The sequence below is a fragment of the Artemia franciscana genome, chromosome 4 (genome assembly GCF_032884065.1).
Source record: "Artemia franciscana chromosome 4, ASM3288406v1, whole genome shotgun sequence".
Lineage (NCBI taxonomy): Eukaryota > Metazoa > Arthropoda > Branchiopoda > Anostraca > Artemiidae > Artemia > Artemia franciscana.
Genome location: NC_088866.1, coordinates 33,417,095 through 33,432,753, shown reverse-complemented (window position 1 = coordinate 33,432,753; position 15,659 = coordinate 33,417,095). Strand labels below are relative to the sequence as shown.

Here is a 15,659-nt window from a genome sequence, read left to right as displayed (position 1 = left end):
TGTTCATGCTTAATTATTTTAACTTTCTCAGGGGATTCTGTCTTTCCCTTTATCGTGACTGAAATAATAGTATTTTCTCATAAAGTCGCACATGTCTTTCATGAATAAAGGAGTTGAAAACTTTCTGCATATGAACTATTTTTAATAAAACAACCATCTTAAATTTTTTACCATAACCATTTTGATAAAAAGGCTGAGGGACTAGTTGCCCTCTGATCATTTTTAACTTTTAAAAGAGCATTAGCACTTCCAATTTCCTATTGAGTGACCCCCCCCCTCTAATTTTAAATGAAAATTTCTTCCATATGAACTGTCTCTGTCTCTGGAAAAAATAAAACACCGAAACCTTATGATCTTTACTAGGCCATAATTTGAGCAATTCTTTCTGGAAGTAGAGGATCGGGTGATGGAAGGCCTGGGGTCAGCTCGCATTGATTTTGGAATAAATTATCGTTAAGAATCGGTCTTCGTATTGAATGGGTAGAGTGATGGAGAACCAGGAGTTAAATCCCATGAGTTGTGGAATATATTTTCGTTAATATTTTTTTCGAGGGGGGGGGGGAGATATCAGGCCATGGAGAGTCAGGAGTCAGCTCGCATAAGTTTTGGAAATAAATATCGTTAATTTTTTTTCTAGAGGGTGGATGGGGTCAGGCCATGAAGGGAAAGCGGCCTGTCCTCCTTAAGGTTGGGAATAAAACATATATAATATTTTTTTTTTATTTTCAATATATTTTAGAATAAAATATCGTTAATTTCGATTCCAAAGATTATATTTTGAACATCTAATTTTTTTGGTAGGGAACAGGATTAATTTAAAGGAAAAACTCAAGCATCCATGCAAAAACTCATTGTTGTTAGTTGAATTATTTAATGATGAATAGCTTGGTGTGGTTCTAACCCATATTAGATCAAGGTCATTGTTATTCAGATGAAAACTGCAGGTCGCTCACACAAATGCCTATTGTCTATAGCCTGGGAGCATGTTGAACTTAATTTAGATGGTAAATTGGCTATTTACCATCTTATTTACCATCTATTTACCAGTAGAGCTTTCTACTATTATAGATTTTTTTAAAGAAATTCCAAAATATCCAAATTTTTACCCAAATCTCATTGACTTATGACTTATCCAACCACCAAGAAAATGGTCCGTGAGAATTAAAGAGCATAAATTTTTGGCAGGGTGTGGAGAGGTAAGATTTGGATATATTTGAATGGAAAAGGAGCATTATTAGCTGTGTTAGCCTCAAATGGCTTGTGGTTGCAGTGAGTTGTTATCAGCAGCAGTAGTAATAGTATTTTTCAGGCACTGTATTTGGATAAGGCTAGGTCTGAGTAAAGTAAACACAGCTATCGAGACATATCGAAGCAATTCTCCTCTCAATGTTTTCTCCAATCCCCAGAATTTACCTTTGCATTATTATCTCCTATTATGTAAAATTTTTGGCAAGAGAATTTTCGTCCTTGGGATCTCAACCACGAAATGATAAATAAGAAACCCATAAAATAATACTGTCAATTGATTCAGACTGAATTTTCAGTTTGTTCTTCTCTTTAGGGTCTCTTCTGCCTTTTTAATTATATGTACTAGGGACAAGCGAGTCATTTTTGAACAGAAACAGAACATTTGTGTCTTTCTTTTTACTCTAAACTTACTTAATATGTACTAAGACAGTGTTAAAGTTACTGACCCATCTACCACATGAATCGACAGTATTTTTCTACTTTAATGTAATTTGAGCTTTGTTATTATGTCTGACATCTCTGGCTACTTTCCATGTATAAAAATTATTCAGTCTCTGGTCTGACTTCAATTCCTTCCACTCCTTGTAATTTACCAGTCCGTTAACAATAGCATCAATCTTTGTGTATAATTGTGGATGGGATGTGAAGAAGCCGGGAGAAAATTTTTAAAGCAAGGTGTTTGCTCAATGGAGGAAGTATGTAGTGGATTTCTGAATATAATGAGGAGGAGGAGGAGTGTGTGAAATAGATACCTAGCTTCTTTAGCCCGCTCACAAATATAAGTGAAAGAATTCATTCACATCCACGCAGCCAAAAATACTCCTAAATTTATAGATGAAAAAGATATCGCTAATACAGTTACTGATTGCATTTAATCTGTATTTTCCTTCAAATTCTGAATTAGAACTAGCCATCTCATCTTGAACTAACCAAATTTTTGGAGATTTTGTTATAATTCATTATTGTTTTTATTCGTAGTTGATTTTAAAGTTTATTTTGAATTTTTTTTTTCAGAAAGTAAAAATTTTTAATGTCTTAGGTTTTAGTTTGACTTTAGTTTATGTTATCTCGAGTTTCATTAATACTTTTTTTTTTAATTTTGCATAGACAAGAACTGTTACTGATCTGTATAGCCGCATGAGGCGTTTGATAATAAAATTGTTTTGGAGTGAAAAACGTCTATGACTTTTTCAAAGTTTTGAAATATATGCATATCCCTTCACGGTGCCAATATCTGGGACACAATACTTTCTCCTACTTCTTCTACTTGAAGCAGCACCTAGCATATGAAATTCATGTGTTAACGACCGGTAGAAACCAAAGGAGCAGTATGCAGAACATTCCTTGTTCTAGTGGCAAATATTGCATTGGTTGGGGTACACCAGGGATTCCACAAATCCCTAGCGAGTACCAAGGTGAGCCCATGCCAAAAAATCTTTGATTCTGCTCTGCTCTTGAAGTAGAAAGTTGACCTTGGATTGTTATAAAATATATTCATAACTAGGTTGTTATGAAAACTTTTTTTTTAATTGACATTTCATTCTTATCACCATCAATAAACAATTGAAACCCAACATGAACAAAAACTGTAATAAATTACAGAGTCAAACTCGAAAAAAGCAGAAACTAAAGGAGCAGTGTTGACACGCAACGTGAATTCTGAAGATTCACAGCATTGGCTTCACGCCAGGAAGTGTTGTAAGAGCAATGAAGGGCATGAAAGGGTCAAAAGCACTCAATCCTGATGGCATCCCGTCCTTTATCCTGAAAGAAGTGAGAGACGAGCTATGTGAACCTCTGGCAATACTTTTCCAAATCTCATTCGAGCAATGCAAGTTTCCTACTTCCTGGAAGCTATCCCATGTAACACCTATTTTCAAAGGAAACGGGAAACGGAGTGACTCGGAGAATTATCGCCCGATCAGCCTTGCTTCACCTTTCCTGAAAATCATGGAAAGGGTCACAGTGGAAAAGTTAAACTTGCATTTCGAATTGAACAGCCTCATCTTAGATCATCAGCATGGATTCCGTAAAAATCATTCTACTGTTTCCCAAATAGTAGTTATACAAAACTACATCCAGTCTGCCCTGGACTGTGGGATTACAATAGATATTATCCTAATCGATCTAATTAAGGCCTTCGACGGAATATCCTTACGAAAACTCATCCACTGCCTAGAAGTCGATGGAATCAAGGGATAGCTAAAAAATGGGCTCCCAGCATACTTGAATGATAGAAAAATAGCAGTCAAGGTTGCAGACACACTATCCACAAATGCAACCAGTGGCGTCCCACAAGGTAGTGTTCTCGGCCCAGTCTTGTTCGTCATGTACATAGACATTTGAATAAATGCCATTTCCCAAACGGTCTTCGGCCTGTTGGCAGACGATATAAAGCTCCTAGAAGAAGCTAGTGCATCATCACAAATCCAAAGCAAACTTTCACCAAATGTAGTAAAATGCTCTGTCGTATATCTTAGCCGCCAAAATCCTACGTACTCATACAAAATGAAAGGTATTGACCTGACAAAATCTACCTGTGAAAAGGACCTTCGTGTAATTCTGAGCTTAGACCTCAAACCAGAAAAGTAGATCAGCGTGGTTGTGCGTAAATCATCAAAAACTCTCTGGCTACTCACTCACTCCCTACGATACCTTGACATTCACTCAAAGATCTCAGCATAAACAAGCTACGTCAGACCACAGCTTGAATACTACTGTCATCTGGTCACCATATCTCAAAAAGAATATTGACAGAATAGAACGAGTCCAGAAACACTTTTTGCAAGGACTTCAAGGATTCAGAAACCTTCCGTATGACGAAGCTCTAAGAAGGCTCACTCTCCATAAACTTGAGACAAGAAGAACGATCTTAGACTTAAAAGCCCTCTTCAAGATAGTTCATGAGAATTTTGGTAACGTAAAAGACAAGCTTGTTCAAATAACTCCCCAAAGCAACAAAAGATCGCATAGTCTGCAATTGGAGCCTATGAAGATGAAGATTGCAAGATCTAATTTTTACCATCATTTGTTCATACCCTGGGTCATCAGGATCTGGAACAAACTACCATTCCCAGACGAAAAGATAAAATCACTGGAAGCCTTCTCCAATAGCCTAAACATAAACATACCATATCTCTAGACTATCAACATAGGACGACTTTAAATGGCAATCGTGCTGCAGTCGATTCGCTCTTCGCCCTGCCATAACATTTTTCTTTTCAAAAGGTGTCAGTTATGTGGAAATTTTTTTATTGAGAGGCGTGAGGAATAAAACTATTTATTTATTTAAATTCTTTGCATTTGAAAACAAAATGTGTTTTAAATACTTCCCCTTTTTGTATTTTGATAAGTCCAAATCAACAACAAAGAGAGATAAAACTCTACAAAAAGAAAACTTCAAACGAGACGACGGCCAATAGAAAGGAAAGACTAAAACAACGCGGATATTTCACCTGTATCCAAACAAGACGTCCTCAGCTTGCTCTTTGATTCTCATTGAAGTAACTCAAATAGCTGCTTTTCCCTACGTGGATAAATAGCGACAATTGTATTTATTATTATTGGTGGTGGTTTTTATTTGCTTTTAGTTTAGTTTTCTTTTAGTTTTTATCTTGAGCTGAGGACGCCTTGTTTGGATACAGGCGAAATATCCGCATTGTTTTAGTCCTTCCTTTCTACTGGCCGTCGTCTCGTTTGAAGTTTTCTTTTTGTAGAGTTTTATCTCTCTTTGTTGTTTATTGTCATGTCTGGCCAGTTCGAGCTTAAGAACTTTCATAAGTCCAAATCATTCTGACTTTTAGGATTGAATATCTGTGTATATATTAAGCTTTCAATTTATATATAACTAGCTGTTGGGGTGGCGCTTCGCGCCACCCCAACACCTAGTTGGTGGGGGCGCTTCGCGCCCCCCAAGCCCCCCCGCGCGCGTAAGTCGTTACGCGCCACGTTAGTTACGCGCCATTGTAGTTGTGTCCCTATGTCCCACCTGTGAATATAGATATATATATATATATATATATATATATATATATATATATATATATATATATATATATATATATATATATATATATATATATATATACTAGCTGTTGGGGTGGCGCTTCGCGCCACCCCAACACCTAGTTGGTGGGGCGCTTCGCGCCCCCCCCCCAAGCCCCCCCGCACGCGTAAGTCGTTACGCGCCATATTAGTTATGCGCCATTGTAGTTGTGTCCCTGTGTCCCACCTGTAAATATAGATAGATTTATATATGTGTTTCAAACTACGCAAAAATTGCGAATAAACAACATTCTTGGCTTTCCCATTGTCTGTGCATATGCAAAGTCGTATGTACTAATAATGACGTCATATACAAACGCTCTTTTTACAAACAAACAAACATGCATCCACATAACTCGTTTTTATATAGATAGATAGATAGATAGATACAATACAAATTAACTGCGTAAAACTTGCGAATAAACAACATTCTTCGCTGTCCAATTGTCGCTGCATATAAATACATTGTCAGGTTTACCGACCCTCGAACATGCAACGTACAATTGTCCATGGGAAAAACAATCAGGATTAAGATCTATACCACATTTTTCTAATGATTGACCTTGAGCTTTGTTAATGGTGATTGCAAATACTAATCGAATTGGGAATTGCAATCTTTTAAATTGAAAAAGCAGATCCGTTGGAATCATGGGAACGCGATGAATAAGAACAGCATCACCCTCATAAGGCCCTGTCAAGATTGTGGCCTCTATTAGGTTTTCCATTGTTTTTTTTTACGGCAAGTCGCGTGCCATTGCAAAGCTTTGGTGGGTTGATATTTCTTAAAAGTATTATTGGTACGCCTATTTTTAGTTGTAGCACGTGTGGTGGAAACCCTGAAGGATCTATGGAATTTAAAAATTCAGATGGATAATAAACCGCTTCATTTGGTTCCAAAACTGTGTCGACTGACTTGTAAAGGACTGTCTGGTCTCGAATCTTGTTCAAAACAATATTTTTGATTTCGTGGACGTCTATATTTTTGGGTGCGAGAATCGCTCTTTCACTTAGCCATTTATTATTTTTATAATTTTTTAGAATATTCGGAAATACTTTTTCAATCAATTCATTTTTGGACGTCACTAAATTACAGAAATCAGCAGGTAGTTATATACGTCCTGAAATTGAGTCTACTGTTTGACCAGAGTCATCGTTTTGCAATCGGACACGCATATTTGTAGTTAATTTTAATATTTTTACGTGTGCCTATAAATTAGAATTTTTTAGGCAAGCATTCATTTCGTCTGCAGGAGTTAAACTACGTAAAAATTGCGAATATACAACATTCTTGGCTTTCCCATTGTCTCTGCATATACAAAGCCGTATGTACTAATAATGACATCATATGCAAACGCTCTTTTTACAAACAAACAAACATGCATACATACAACTTGTTTTCATATAGATAGATAGATAGATAGATAGATAAAATACAAATTAACTGCGTAAAACTTGCGAATATACAACATTCTTCGCTGTCCAATTGTCGCTGCATATAAATAGATTGTCAGGTTTACCGACCCTCGAACATGCAACGTACAATTGTCAATGGGAAAAACAATCAGTATTAAGATCTATACCACATTTTTCTAATGATTGACCTTGAGCTTTGTTAATGGTGATTGCAAATGCTAATCGAATTGGGAATTGCAATCTTTTAAATTGAAAAGGCAGATCCGTTGGAATCTTGGGAATGCGAGGAATAAGAGCAGCCTCACCCTCAAAAGGCCCTGTCAAGATTGTGGCCTCTATTAGGTTTTCCATTGTTTTTTTTTACGGCAAGTCGAGTGCCATAGCAAAGCTTTGGTGGTTTATATTTCTTTAAAGTATTATTGGTAGGCCTATTTTTAGTTGTAGCACGTGTGGTGGAAACCCTGAGAATAATATCTCGAGGTAAAAACTGATCACCGACCATAACGATGGCCACTTCGTCGATAGTTGGAGCATTGTATCTACGCACATGTTGGCCAGGAGGCGTTTTGTCAGCGGAAATAACAATTTTATGCGTATAAGTAGGCATCAAATCGATGGCTGTTTTGAACAGACGCACTAAATTATTATTTTCGTGGAAAAGATGTTGTAATTGGGAAACGATTGTCCTTTCAATGTTGGGAGAAATTTCGCAACGTGCATTCAATTCAGAATTTCTATCACTGATGAAGTACAATTGTAAAAATTTATGATTCTCGCCTGAGAATGGTAGAAGAGACCCTGCTCTATGATAAATTTGCCCTTTTACTTTGAAAGTAGACATAAATTGATCTGGATTTTCAATTTGGGCTCCAAACGACGTCATTTGGAAACATGAGTTGTATTTTCTGATTCATTTATATTCCTTATGTCCCGGTGTCCCGGTCGTCATTTATATCCCCCTGTTTTATATCCCGCTTATTTTTCAGTTTTTTCCTTTTTTTAGTTTTTTTTTACTTTTTTAGTTCTTTTAGTTTTTACCTTTTTTAGTTTTTTTTAGTTTTTTAGATGAAATTTTTTTTAGTTTTTTACCTTTTTTTCTTTTTAGTTTTTTATTGGTTTTTACTTTTTTTAGCTTTTTATCTTTTTTATTTTTTTTTATTTTTATTTTTAATTTTATTAGTATTCTTTTTCTCTTCTATTTTTCATTTTTCCTTTTTTTTAGTTTTTTTTAGTTTTTAGTTTTTTAAGTTTTTTCCTTTTTTTAGTTTCTTTAGTTTTTTTAGTTTTTCGGCTTTTTTATTTTTTTATTAGTTTTTAGTTTTTTTTGTAGTTTTTGCCTTTTTTTAGTTTTTTCAGTTTTTTTTAGTTTTTAGTTTTTTACCTTTTTTAGCCTAACCAGGATTTGAACCTGGGACCTTCATTCTCCGTTCTGACACCCTCTCTCACCGAGTGACTACTCCAGCATGTTCATTTTGGTGTTTTAAATACAACATTATACAACATTTTGGTGTTTTAAATATATACAACATATACAACATTCTTTGCTGTCCCATTGTCTGTGCATATAAATAGATTGTCAGGTTTACCGACTCTTGAACATGCAACATATAATGGTCCATGGGAAAACAATCCGTATTCAGATCTATACCTCATGATTCTAATGATTTCCTTGAGCTTTGTTGATGGTGATTGCTAATCGACGATTCCCTGTGTCGCCGTCGTCATTTATATATCCCCGTGTGCCCCCCGGTGTCCCGGTCGTCATTTGTATTCCATGTGTTCCGGTCGTCATTTATGTCCCGGTGTCCCAGTCTGTGAATTCTCTTTGAGGGTCCCGGGCGTCATTGATATTCCTTGTGTCCCGGTGTCCCGGTCGTCATTCGTGTCCCGGTGTCCCAGTCTGTATATACATTCGTTTTTGAATGGCTATTTTTTTTAGGTTTTAGTTTTCTGCCTTTTTTTTAGTTTTTTTTAGTTATACCTCATGATTCTAATGATTCCCCTTGAGCTTTGTTGATGGTGATTGCTAATCGAACATTCTCTGTGTCCCCATCGTCATTTATATATCCCCCTGTGCCCCCCGGCGCCCCCGTTGTAGTTGTGTCCCTGTGTCCCGGTCGTCATTTATATTCCCTGTGTCCCGGTCGTCATTTGTATTCCGGTGTCCCAGTCTGTATATACATTCGTTTTTGAAATGGTAAATGATGAAATAAATTTTTGTACTTTTCCCCTTTTTTTCTTTTTAGTTTTTTTGGTTTTTACATTTTTTTAGTTTTTTTAGTTTTTTTTCTTTTTTCTTTTTAGTTTTTTTTTATTTTTATTTTTTTAGTTTCAGTTTTAGTTTTAGTTTGTTTTTTCTTTTTAGTTTTTTTAGTTTTGTTTTTCTCCTTTATTTTTCTTTTTGTTTCCTTTTTTAGTTTTTTTTATTTTTTAGTTTTTTTAGTTTTTTAGCTTTTTTAGTTTTTTTATTAGTTTTTAGTTTGTTTTTTTTCTTTTTAGTTTTCTTGTAGTTTTTACCTTTTTTTTAGTTTTTTTTTTTACTTATGTCCTGGTCGTCATTTATACTCCCTGTGTCCCGGTCGTCATTTGTGATGGTTTGTTAACGGTGTTTTGTTGATGGTAATTGCTAATTGAACATTCCTTGTGTCCCGGTCGCTTTCTCTTTGAGTGTCCCGGTCGTCATTTATATTCCCTATGTGCCGGTGTCCTGGTCGTCATTTGTGTCCCAATGTAATTTCGTAATTTCGTCAGTCGAAAACATGACGTCAGTCGACACAGAAACATGACGTCACCTGATCCACAGATCCACAGACAGACAGACAACTTATTTTTATATATATATAGATTGAGTTTTTTCAGTTGTCTTGGTTATAACGGTGATTTCCTTATCTTTATTTTTTGATATAAAGAGAAATAAAAACACATAGCTCAAAATAACGAACAAAAAACTTTAAACAACGGTTATTTTCAGTAAAGTGCAAGATTTTTTTGGTCTTTAGAAGGCACCGGGGGGGGGGCATCAGACGTATTCCTCTTAGTTTCTGCTCGTTTTGAGTTTCAATTATTTATTGAATTAATTATTGATTTCAATTAATTATTGATGGTGATTACCATCAATAATTATGTGTAATTATAGACAATATATATGTGTTGTCTGGCCAATCGTACTAAACAGAAAGGACAGATGTAGCTTTTATAGGACTACCCTTGGGTGAAACTATATTTATAATTATTGAAAGACTCTTCGTTCAGGATTTTTCACAGTACTGTATAAGGACTATCGTGCCATTTAAATGGCATGGTGCAATTTTGATGTTCATGCCAACAATAAAAATGCAACTAAAGGAAAAAACACCACTTTCAAATGTCTATTGCAAAATCATTGCGCTAATTATGAATTTAAAAGAATAAAAATTTATGTTAGCATCCTAGGTACTTTTAGATTAATGCATTCTAGTATTTCAATTATTTCTCGAGCCAAAAAATTGGTTTTTCTTTCCGATTTGGTTCGGTTAAGTCTTTTTGAGTTGAGCATTCAGACAAACGTGGAACCTAAAAAGCTAGAGTACAACAATATTACAAATACATGGAAAACCTACCGAAACAGTATATAGAGACGTCTCTTTCCAACCATTGTTTTGGTGATTCTTAAGGGTCCCTAACTATATCCTATAAAAAACCAATTTTTTTATACATTAACGCAAAAAAGGCGTGAAACCACTTAACAGGAATGGCAAGCTCAGTCGGTAGAGGACCAGACTCCCAATTTTAGCGACATAAATAATCCAGTCGTTATGGTTTTTTTTCGATATTTTAAAGTTAAATACTAAGAAAACATTATTTTTCAGGTAAAATTCTTATTTTTGAAGAAAATACCATTATTGGGGTAGTTTATGTACAGAGACAAATGTTAAATTTGATAGCAGGAGAGGAGGAATCTTTTCTCTGCGGAAACTCTTTATATTCACATATTAAAATAAACAGTTTTTGTAGGTCTTCCCTGTTTTGTCTCGTGGTTAGGGGGATGAAACTGAAATTTTCAGACACTGTGCTTTATGATGGGACGGTAAGATGACCTTGATTAGTTGCTTCGGACACGGTTAGGGGGACACGGTTTTCCTTTTATTGAAGTAAAGCAAAAATTAGAACAGTACTCAATTATGATTTTTTTTTTATTTGTGTATCCTTGGAAAATAAATTATACAACTATACATATTTAAAACAACTTCAGATGTAACTCTGTTTCAAACAGTTTTCAGTAAGACAGTTGTTCCATTGTAAACGTAAGTGTTATGTTTTTTCTATTTTGGTTAGTTGCGATAGGGGGATTAACTTGAAATTTCCAGGCACGTTACCTTATTATGGAAGGATAAAATGACTTGATTAGTTATTTGGGACAGGGTCTGGGAGCCAAACAATTTCTTACACATTAGAAATATTTTTATTGGTCTTCAAGCCTCTTTTCAGTTATTTCCTCTTATTAAATTAAAGCAAAAATTAGAACATTACTCAATTATGATTTTTTTTAATTTGTTAGTCTTTTGAAAATTAACTATACATTTTTACAAAAAAACTTCATATTTAACTCTATTTCAAACATTTTGAGCTAGAAAGTTGTTCCATAGTAAATGTATGTGTAATGTTTTTCTTTTTTACTTAGTTGCGATACGTTGGCTTCTTGCACACGACAGTCATATATTCACCAATATTTATAGACCCCCTCCAATATCCACTATACTCAAAGCTCATATATCCTAAATTGTGACTATTATAGGAACTGAGCCAGTTCTCATAATTCATGTTGGTGCCATCCACCCAGTATGTTGAATTATACAAGCAACCAATCCACACAATTTCTGATCCTGCTATCTCCCGGATAAAGCTATTTTCTTCACTGGAGTGTATCGAAATCATATCAGCTCCTTCATTTCTACAAGCAGCAATCCCATCTCCCCAGTACATTTTTTGTTTGACTGAATAGCAATAGCAGACGTTGTTTTGGAAGCATCTTTCTGTATAGTTATTAGGGCATGGATCGGGTTGCTGCGTTGTAGGTGGTGGAACTGTAGTTGTTGGTTTAGAAAGTGGCATTTCACAGAATATTGGTCGTAGTTCAGTACAAGGACTATCACGCCATTTGAAGGGCACGATATAGCCCTCGTCTTCGTATCCAACATAATGAACACAGTCACTGGAATTGGCCCCATTTGTGGGTGCATCATCGTTCCAGCTGGCATAGTTCAAATCGCTTTCATCCACCCATATAAAGGAATTATTAACTCTTCTCAGTCCTATCCAAGCACCGCGTCGTAAGTCGTCTGGAAACACGTAAAGAAACTTGTTCTTATCTTCTGAATGGATTGAGGGTAATTCTCCTCCGAAACCATTACAAATCTGTTCAGCAATTTCGTAGCGAACGTAGCCGTCAACGTATTGAAAGCAGCTACAGTCATTTTCATTGCTGCAAACTAGGCTCCATCCATCTGCACAATATGCTCCGTTTTTTGAGTCTGGATGCTTCTGAACTAAAAGAAGAATAAAAGTTGCAAATTTACTACGAATAAATACTTGATGATAGTTATTTTCTACTGAGCACTGAACCTTCACGTTTATCATGGACTTTTTACAATATTTTTCTTATATATAGAGTAATTTGCTTATGTAATTTGTTGCTCGAGTTTTTTATCATTAAAACTTTTTATATAATGTCTTCTTAGTTTTCTTTTTACGAATGCCCCCAGAAATTACTTGTATTTTGCAGATGCTAAAAACATTTGCTAGCACCACTCTAAAAATCCCAAAATACTTCCTTTGTGTGAGTTCTAGCACCAGTTGGGCAAACTTACAACCTCTCAATGATAAATATGATGTGGTACCAATGCTAGTTTTCTGAAAGATCTCCTACTACCCTCCATTTGATGACTTGTCTCTTTACTTGTACCTCGGTTTGCATGGTAAACAGTCATAAACTTAGCAATTTCGAATTGAGCACAAGAATAAACACCCACACTGATGACGGGTCCAGCAGCTCTGTTCTTGTTATCAGAGTGGCTTATAGTCAATATGTTTTCTAACCCCTTCGGCCATCTCTTGTTTTTTAGACTATACAGCTCTATCATATTGACAAAAGTTAAGTAATTTTTGTGGTTGTAGGTATTTTGTAACTATTTCTCAATAATGGTTAGTATATAATCCCAACTAGTACCAAAGTAACATTAAGAAAGAGCTGTGACACAGTCAAGTGGGTAAGTTTACAATTTATTTACTGATTCACTAAGTTAAGCTTAAACATACCAGTTGATATACGCTTTAACGCTAGTTTCAAATAAGCAAAAATAAGATAAGATTCATTCTTCAGTATTCTTCAGTATAGTATAAATATAAAAATAAGTTGTCTCTGTGTGTTTGGGTCTGTCGGGTGACGTCATGTTTGTGTGTTGACTGACGTCATGAAGTTAGTTGTCGTCATTTTTGTTATGACGGTGATGTCATTAAAGGTATTTAAGACATGCGTTCACGGGGAAATCTATTAATGTTTAACTGTAAAATGACTGATGAACTTACAATGGCAACAGCCGAGGAAGATGCTCAAAGAGTCTATGCCAAAAAACTTGCTGCTGATAGAGGAAGTAAGAAAAGAAAGCGTGCCGAGGAATCAAAAGAACAGCAAGAAAACAGGCTGGAGGCTGATAGAGAAAGATAGAACAGAAAGCGTGCCGAGGAACTACCAGAGCAACGCGAAATCAGATTTGCTGCTAAAAGAGAAAGTGAAAAAAGAAGGCGTGCCAAGGAACTACCAGAGCAACATGATACCAGACTTGCTGCTAAAAGAGAAAGTGAAAAAAGAAGGCATGCCAAGGAACTACCAGAGTAACATGAAACCAGACTTGCTGCTAAAAGAGAAAGTGAAAAAAGAAGGCGTGCCGAGGAATCACAAGAACAGCAAGAAATCAGGCTTGCTGCTGATAGAGAAAGTAAGAAAAGAAAGCATGCCGAGGAATCAGAGCAACCTGAAAGTTATCGCCTGGCATTCAGGTACAGCCCAGTCGATGATTATAGCTTGAGTAGATGTGTTCAAATCGGGACTATGTCTAAAATTTGTCCCTATTGCAAGGCCTTGAAATTCAATGGTAAAACAATGGGAATGTGTTGCGCCTCGGGAAAAGTTAAACTTCCTCTATTGGCTGCACCACCAGAGCCATTGAAGACTTTCCTTACTGGAACTACGTCAGAATCTAAGCGTTTTTTATCACAAATCAGAAAATATAACTCATGTTTCCAAATGACGTCGTTTGGAGCCCAAATCGAAAATCAAGATACATTTATGTCTACTTTCAAAGTAAAAGGGCAAATTTATCATAGAGCAGGGTCCCTTCTACCATTCTCAGGCGAGAATTATAAATTTTTACAATTGTACTTCATCAGTGATAGAAATTCTGAATTGGATGCAAGTTGCGAAATTTCTCCCAACGTTGAAAGGACAATCGTTTCCCCATTGCAACATCTTTTCCACGAAAATAATAATTTAGTGCGTCTGTTCAAAACAGCCACGATTTGATGCCTACTAATACGCATAAAATTGTTATTTCCGCTGACAAAACGCCTCCTGGCCAACATGTGCGTAGATACAATGCTCCAACTATTGACTAAGTGGCAATCGTTATGGTCGGTGATCAGTTTTTACCTCGAGATATTATTCTTCATAAGCGAAACGCTCAGTTGTTAAGAATTGCGGAAACTCATCGATGCTACGATGCCCTACAATATCCTATCATTTTTTGGGATGGAGCCGACAGCTATCACTTTAATATTAAATTGATGAATCCAGCCACTAACAAAGAAATTAATAAGAAATGCAGTGCAATGCACTATTATTCCTATAGACTAATGATTCGGCAGGATGAAGAAAATTATATTTTAAAATGCCGTCAATTGTTTCACCAATACGTCGTTGATATGTATGCTAAAATTGAATCAGAACGTTTGCTATATATCCGCCTGAATCAGACCAAGCAACGCTCTGAACAATACATTCATTTGCGAGATGCAGTTGTAAATGACGGTAATACCACAAACGTTGGAAGATTAACAATTTTACCTTCGTCATATGCTGGCAGTCCCCGTCATATGCATGAATATGCTCAAGATGCTATTGCGTATGTTCGTCTCTATGGTCGTCCAGATTTATTTATTACATTTACATGTAACCAATCTTAGGACGAGATACGGCAGCTTTTACTTCAAGGACAATCGGCGGTTCATAGACATGACATTACGGCCCGTGTCTTCCGGCAAAAGTTGAAATCACTGATAAACTACATAGTAAAACTTGAAGTGTTTGGGTCAGTGCGATGCTGGATGTACTCAGTGGAATGGCAAAAAAGAGGTTTGCCACACGCACATATACTAATCTGGCTACATAAAAAAAACTACTTCGAACGAAATTGATGATGTGATTTCTGCTGAAATACCTGATGAAAATGTCGATAAGGGGTTACATGATATTATTGTAAAAAATATGATACATGGACCTTGCGGTGCATTGAACGAAAAATCACCATGCATGGCCAAAAGGAAGGTGCACAAAGCAATATCCTCGACTTTTAGTATCCAACACAATTACTGGCAATGATGGTTACCCACAATATAGAAGAAGATCTACTGAAGATGGCGGTAAAATAGCAATAATGAAGAAGCGTAACGGTACCACCATCGAAGTAGATAACCAGTGGGTTGTTCCATATTCCCCATTATTATCAAAAAAATTTAATGCACACATAAACGTTGAATACTGTAATTCCGTAAAGGCAATCAAATACATATGTAAATACGTCAACAAAGGCAGTGATATGGCAGTTTTTAGCTTGCAGCCCGAAATCAAAGATATCGACGAAATCGTACAATATCAGGCTGGAAGATACATAAGCAGTAATGAAGCTGTTTGGTGAATTCTT

The 15,659-nt window shown here is 35.9% G+C and overlaps 1 protein-coding gene across 1 annotated transcript; it reads right to left on the bottom strand.

The window, feature by feature from the left end:
* Window positions 1-9,093: 9,093 nt before the first annotated feature.
* On the bottom strand, window positions 9,094-12,336 carry LOC136026325 (macrophage mannose receptor 1-like). The gene has a single exon (XM_065702749.1). It carries the CDS (start codon window positions 12,319-12,321, stop codon window positions 11,362-11,364), a length of 960 nt encoding a protein of 319 aa, XP_065558821.1. The 5' UTR covers window positions 12,322-12,336; the 3' UTR covers window positions 9,094-11,361.
* Between the last annotated feature and the right edge of the window lie 3,323 nt (window positions 12,337-15,659).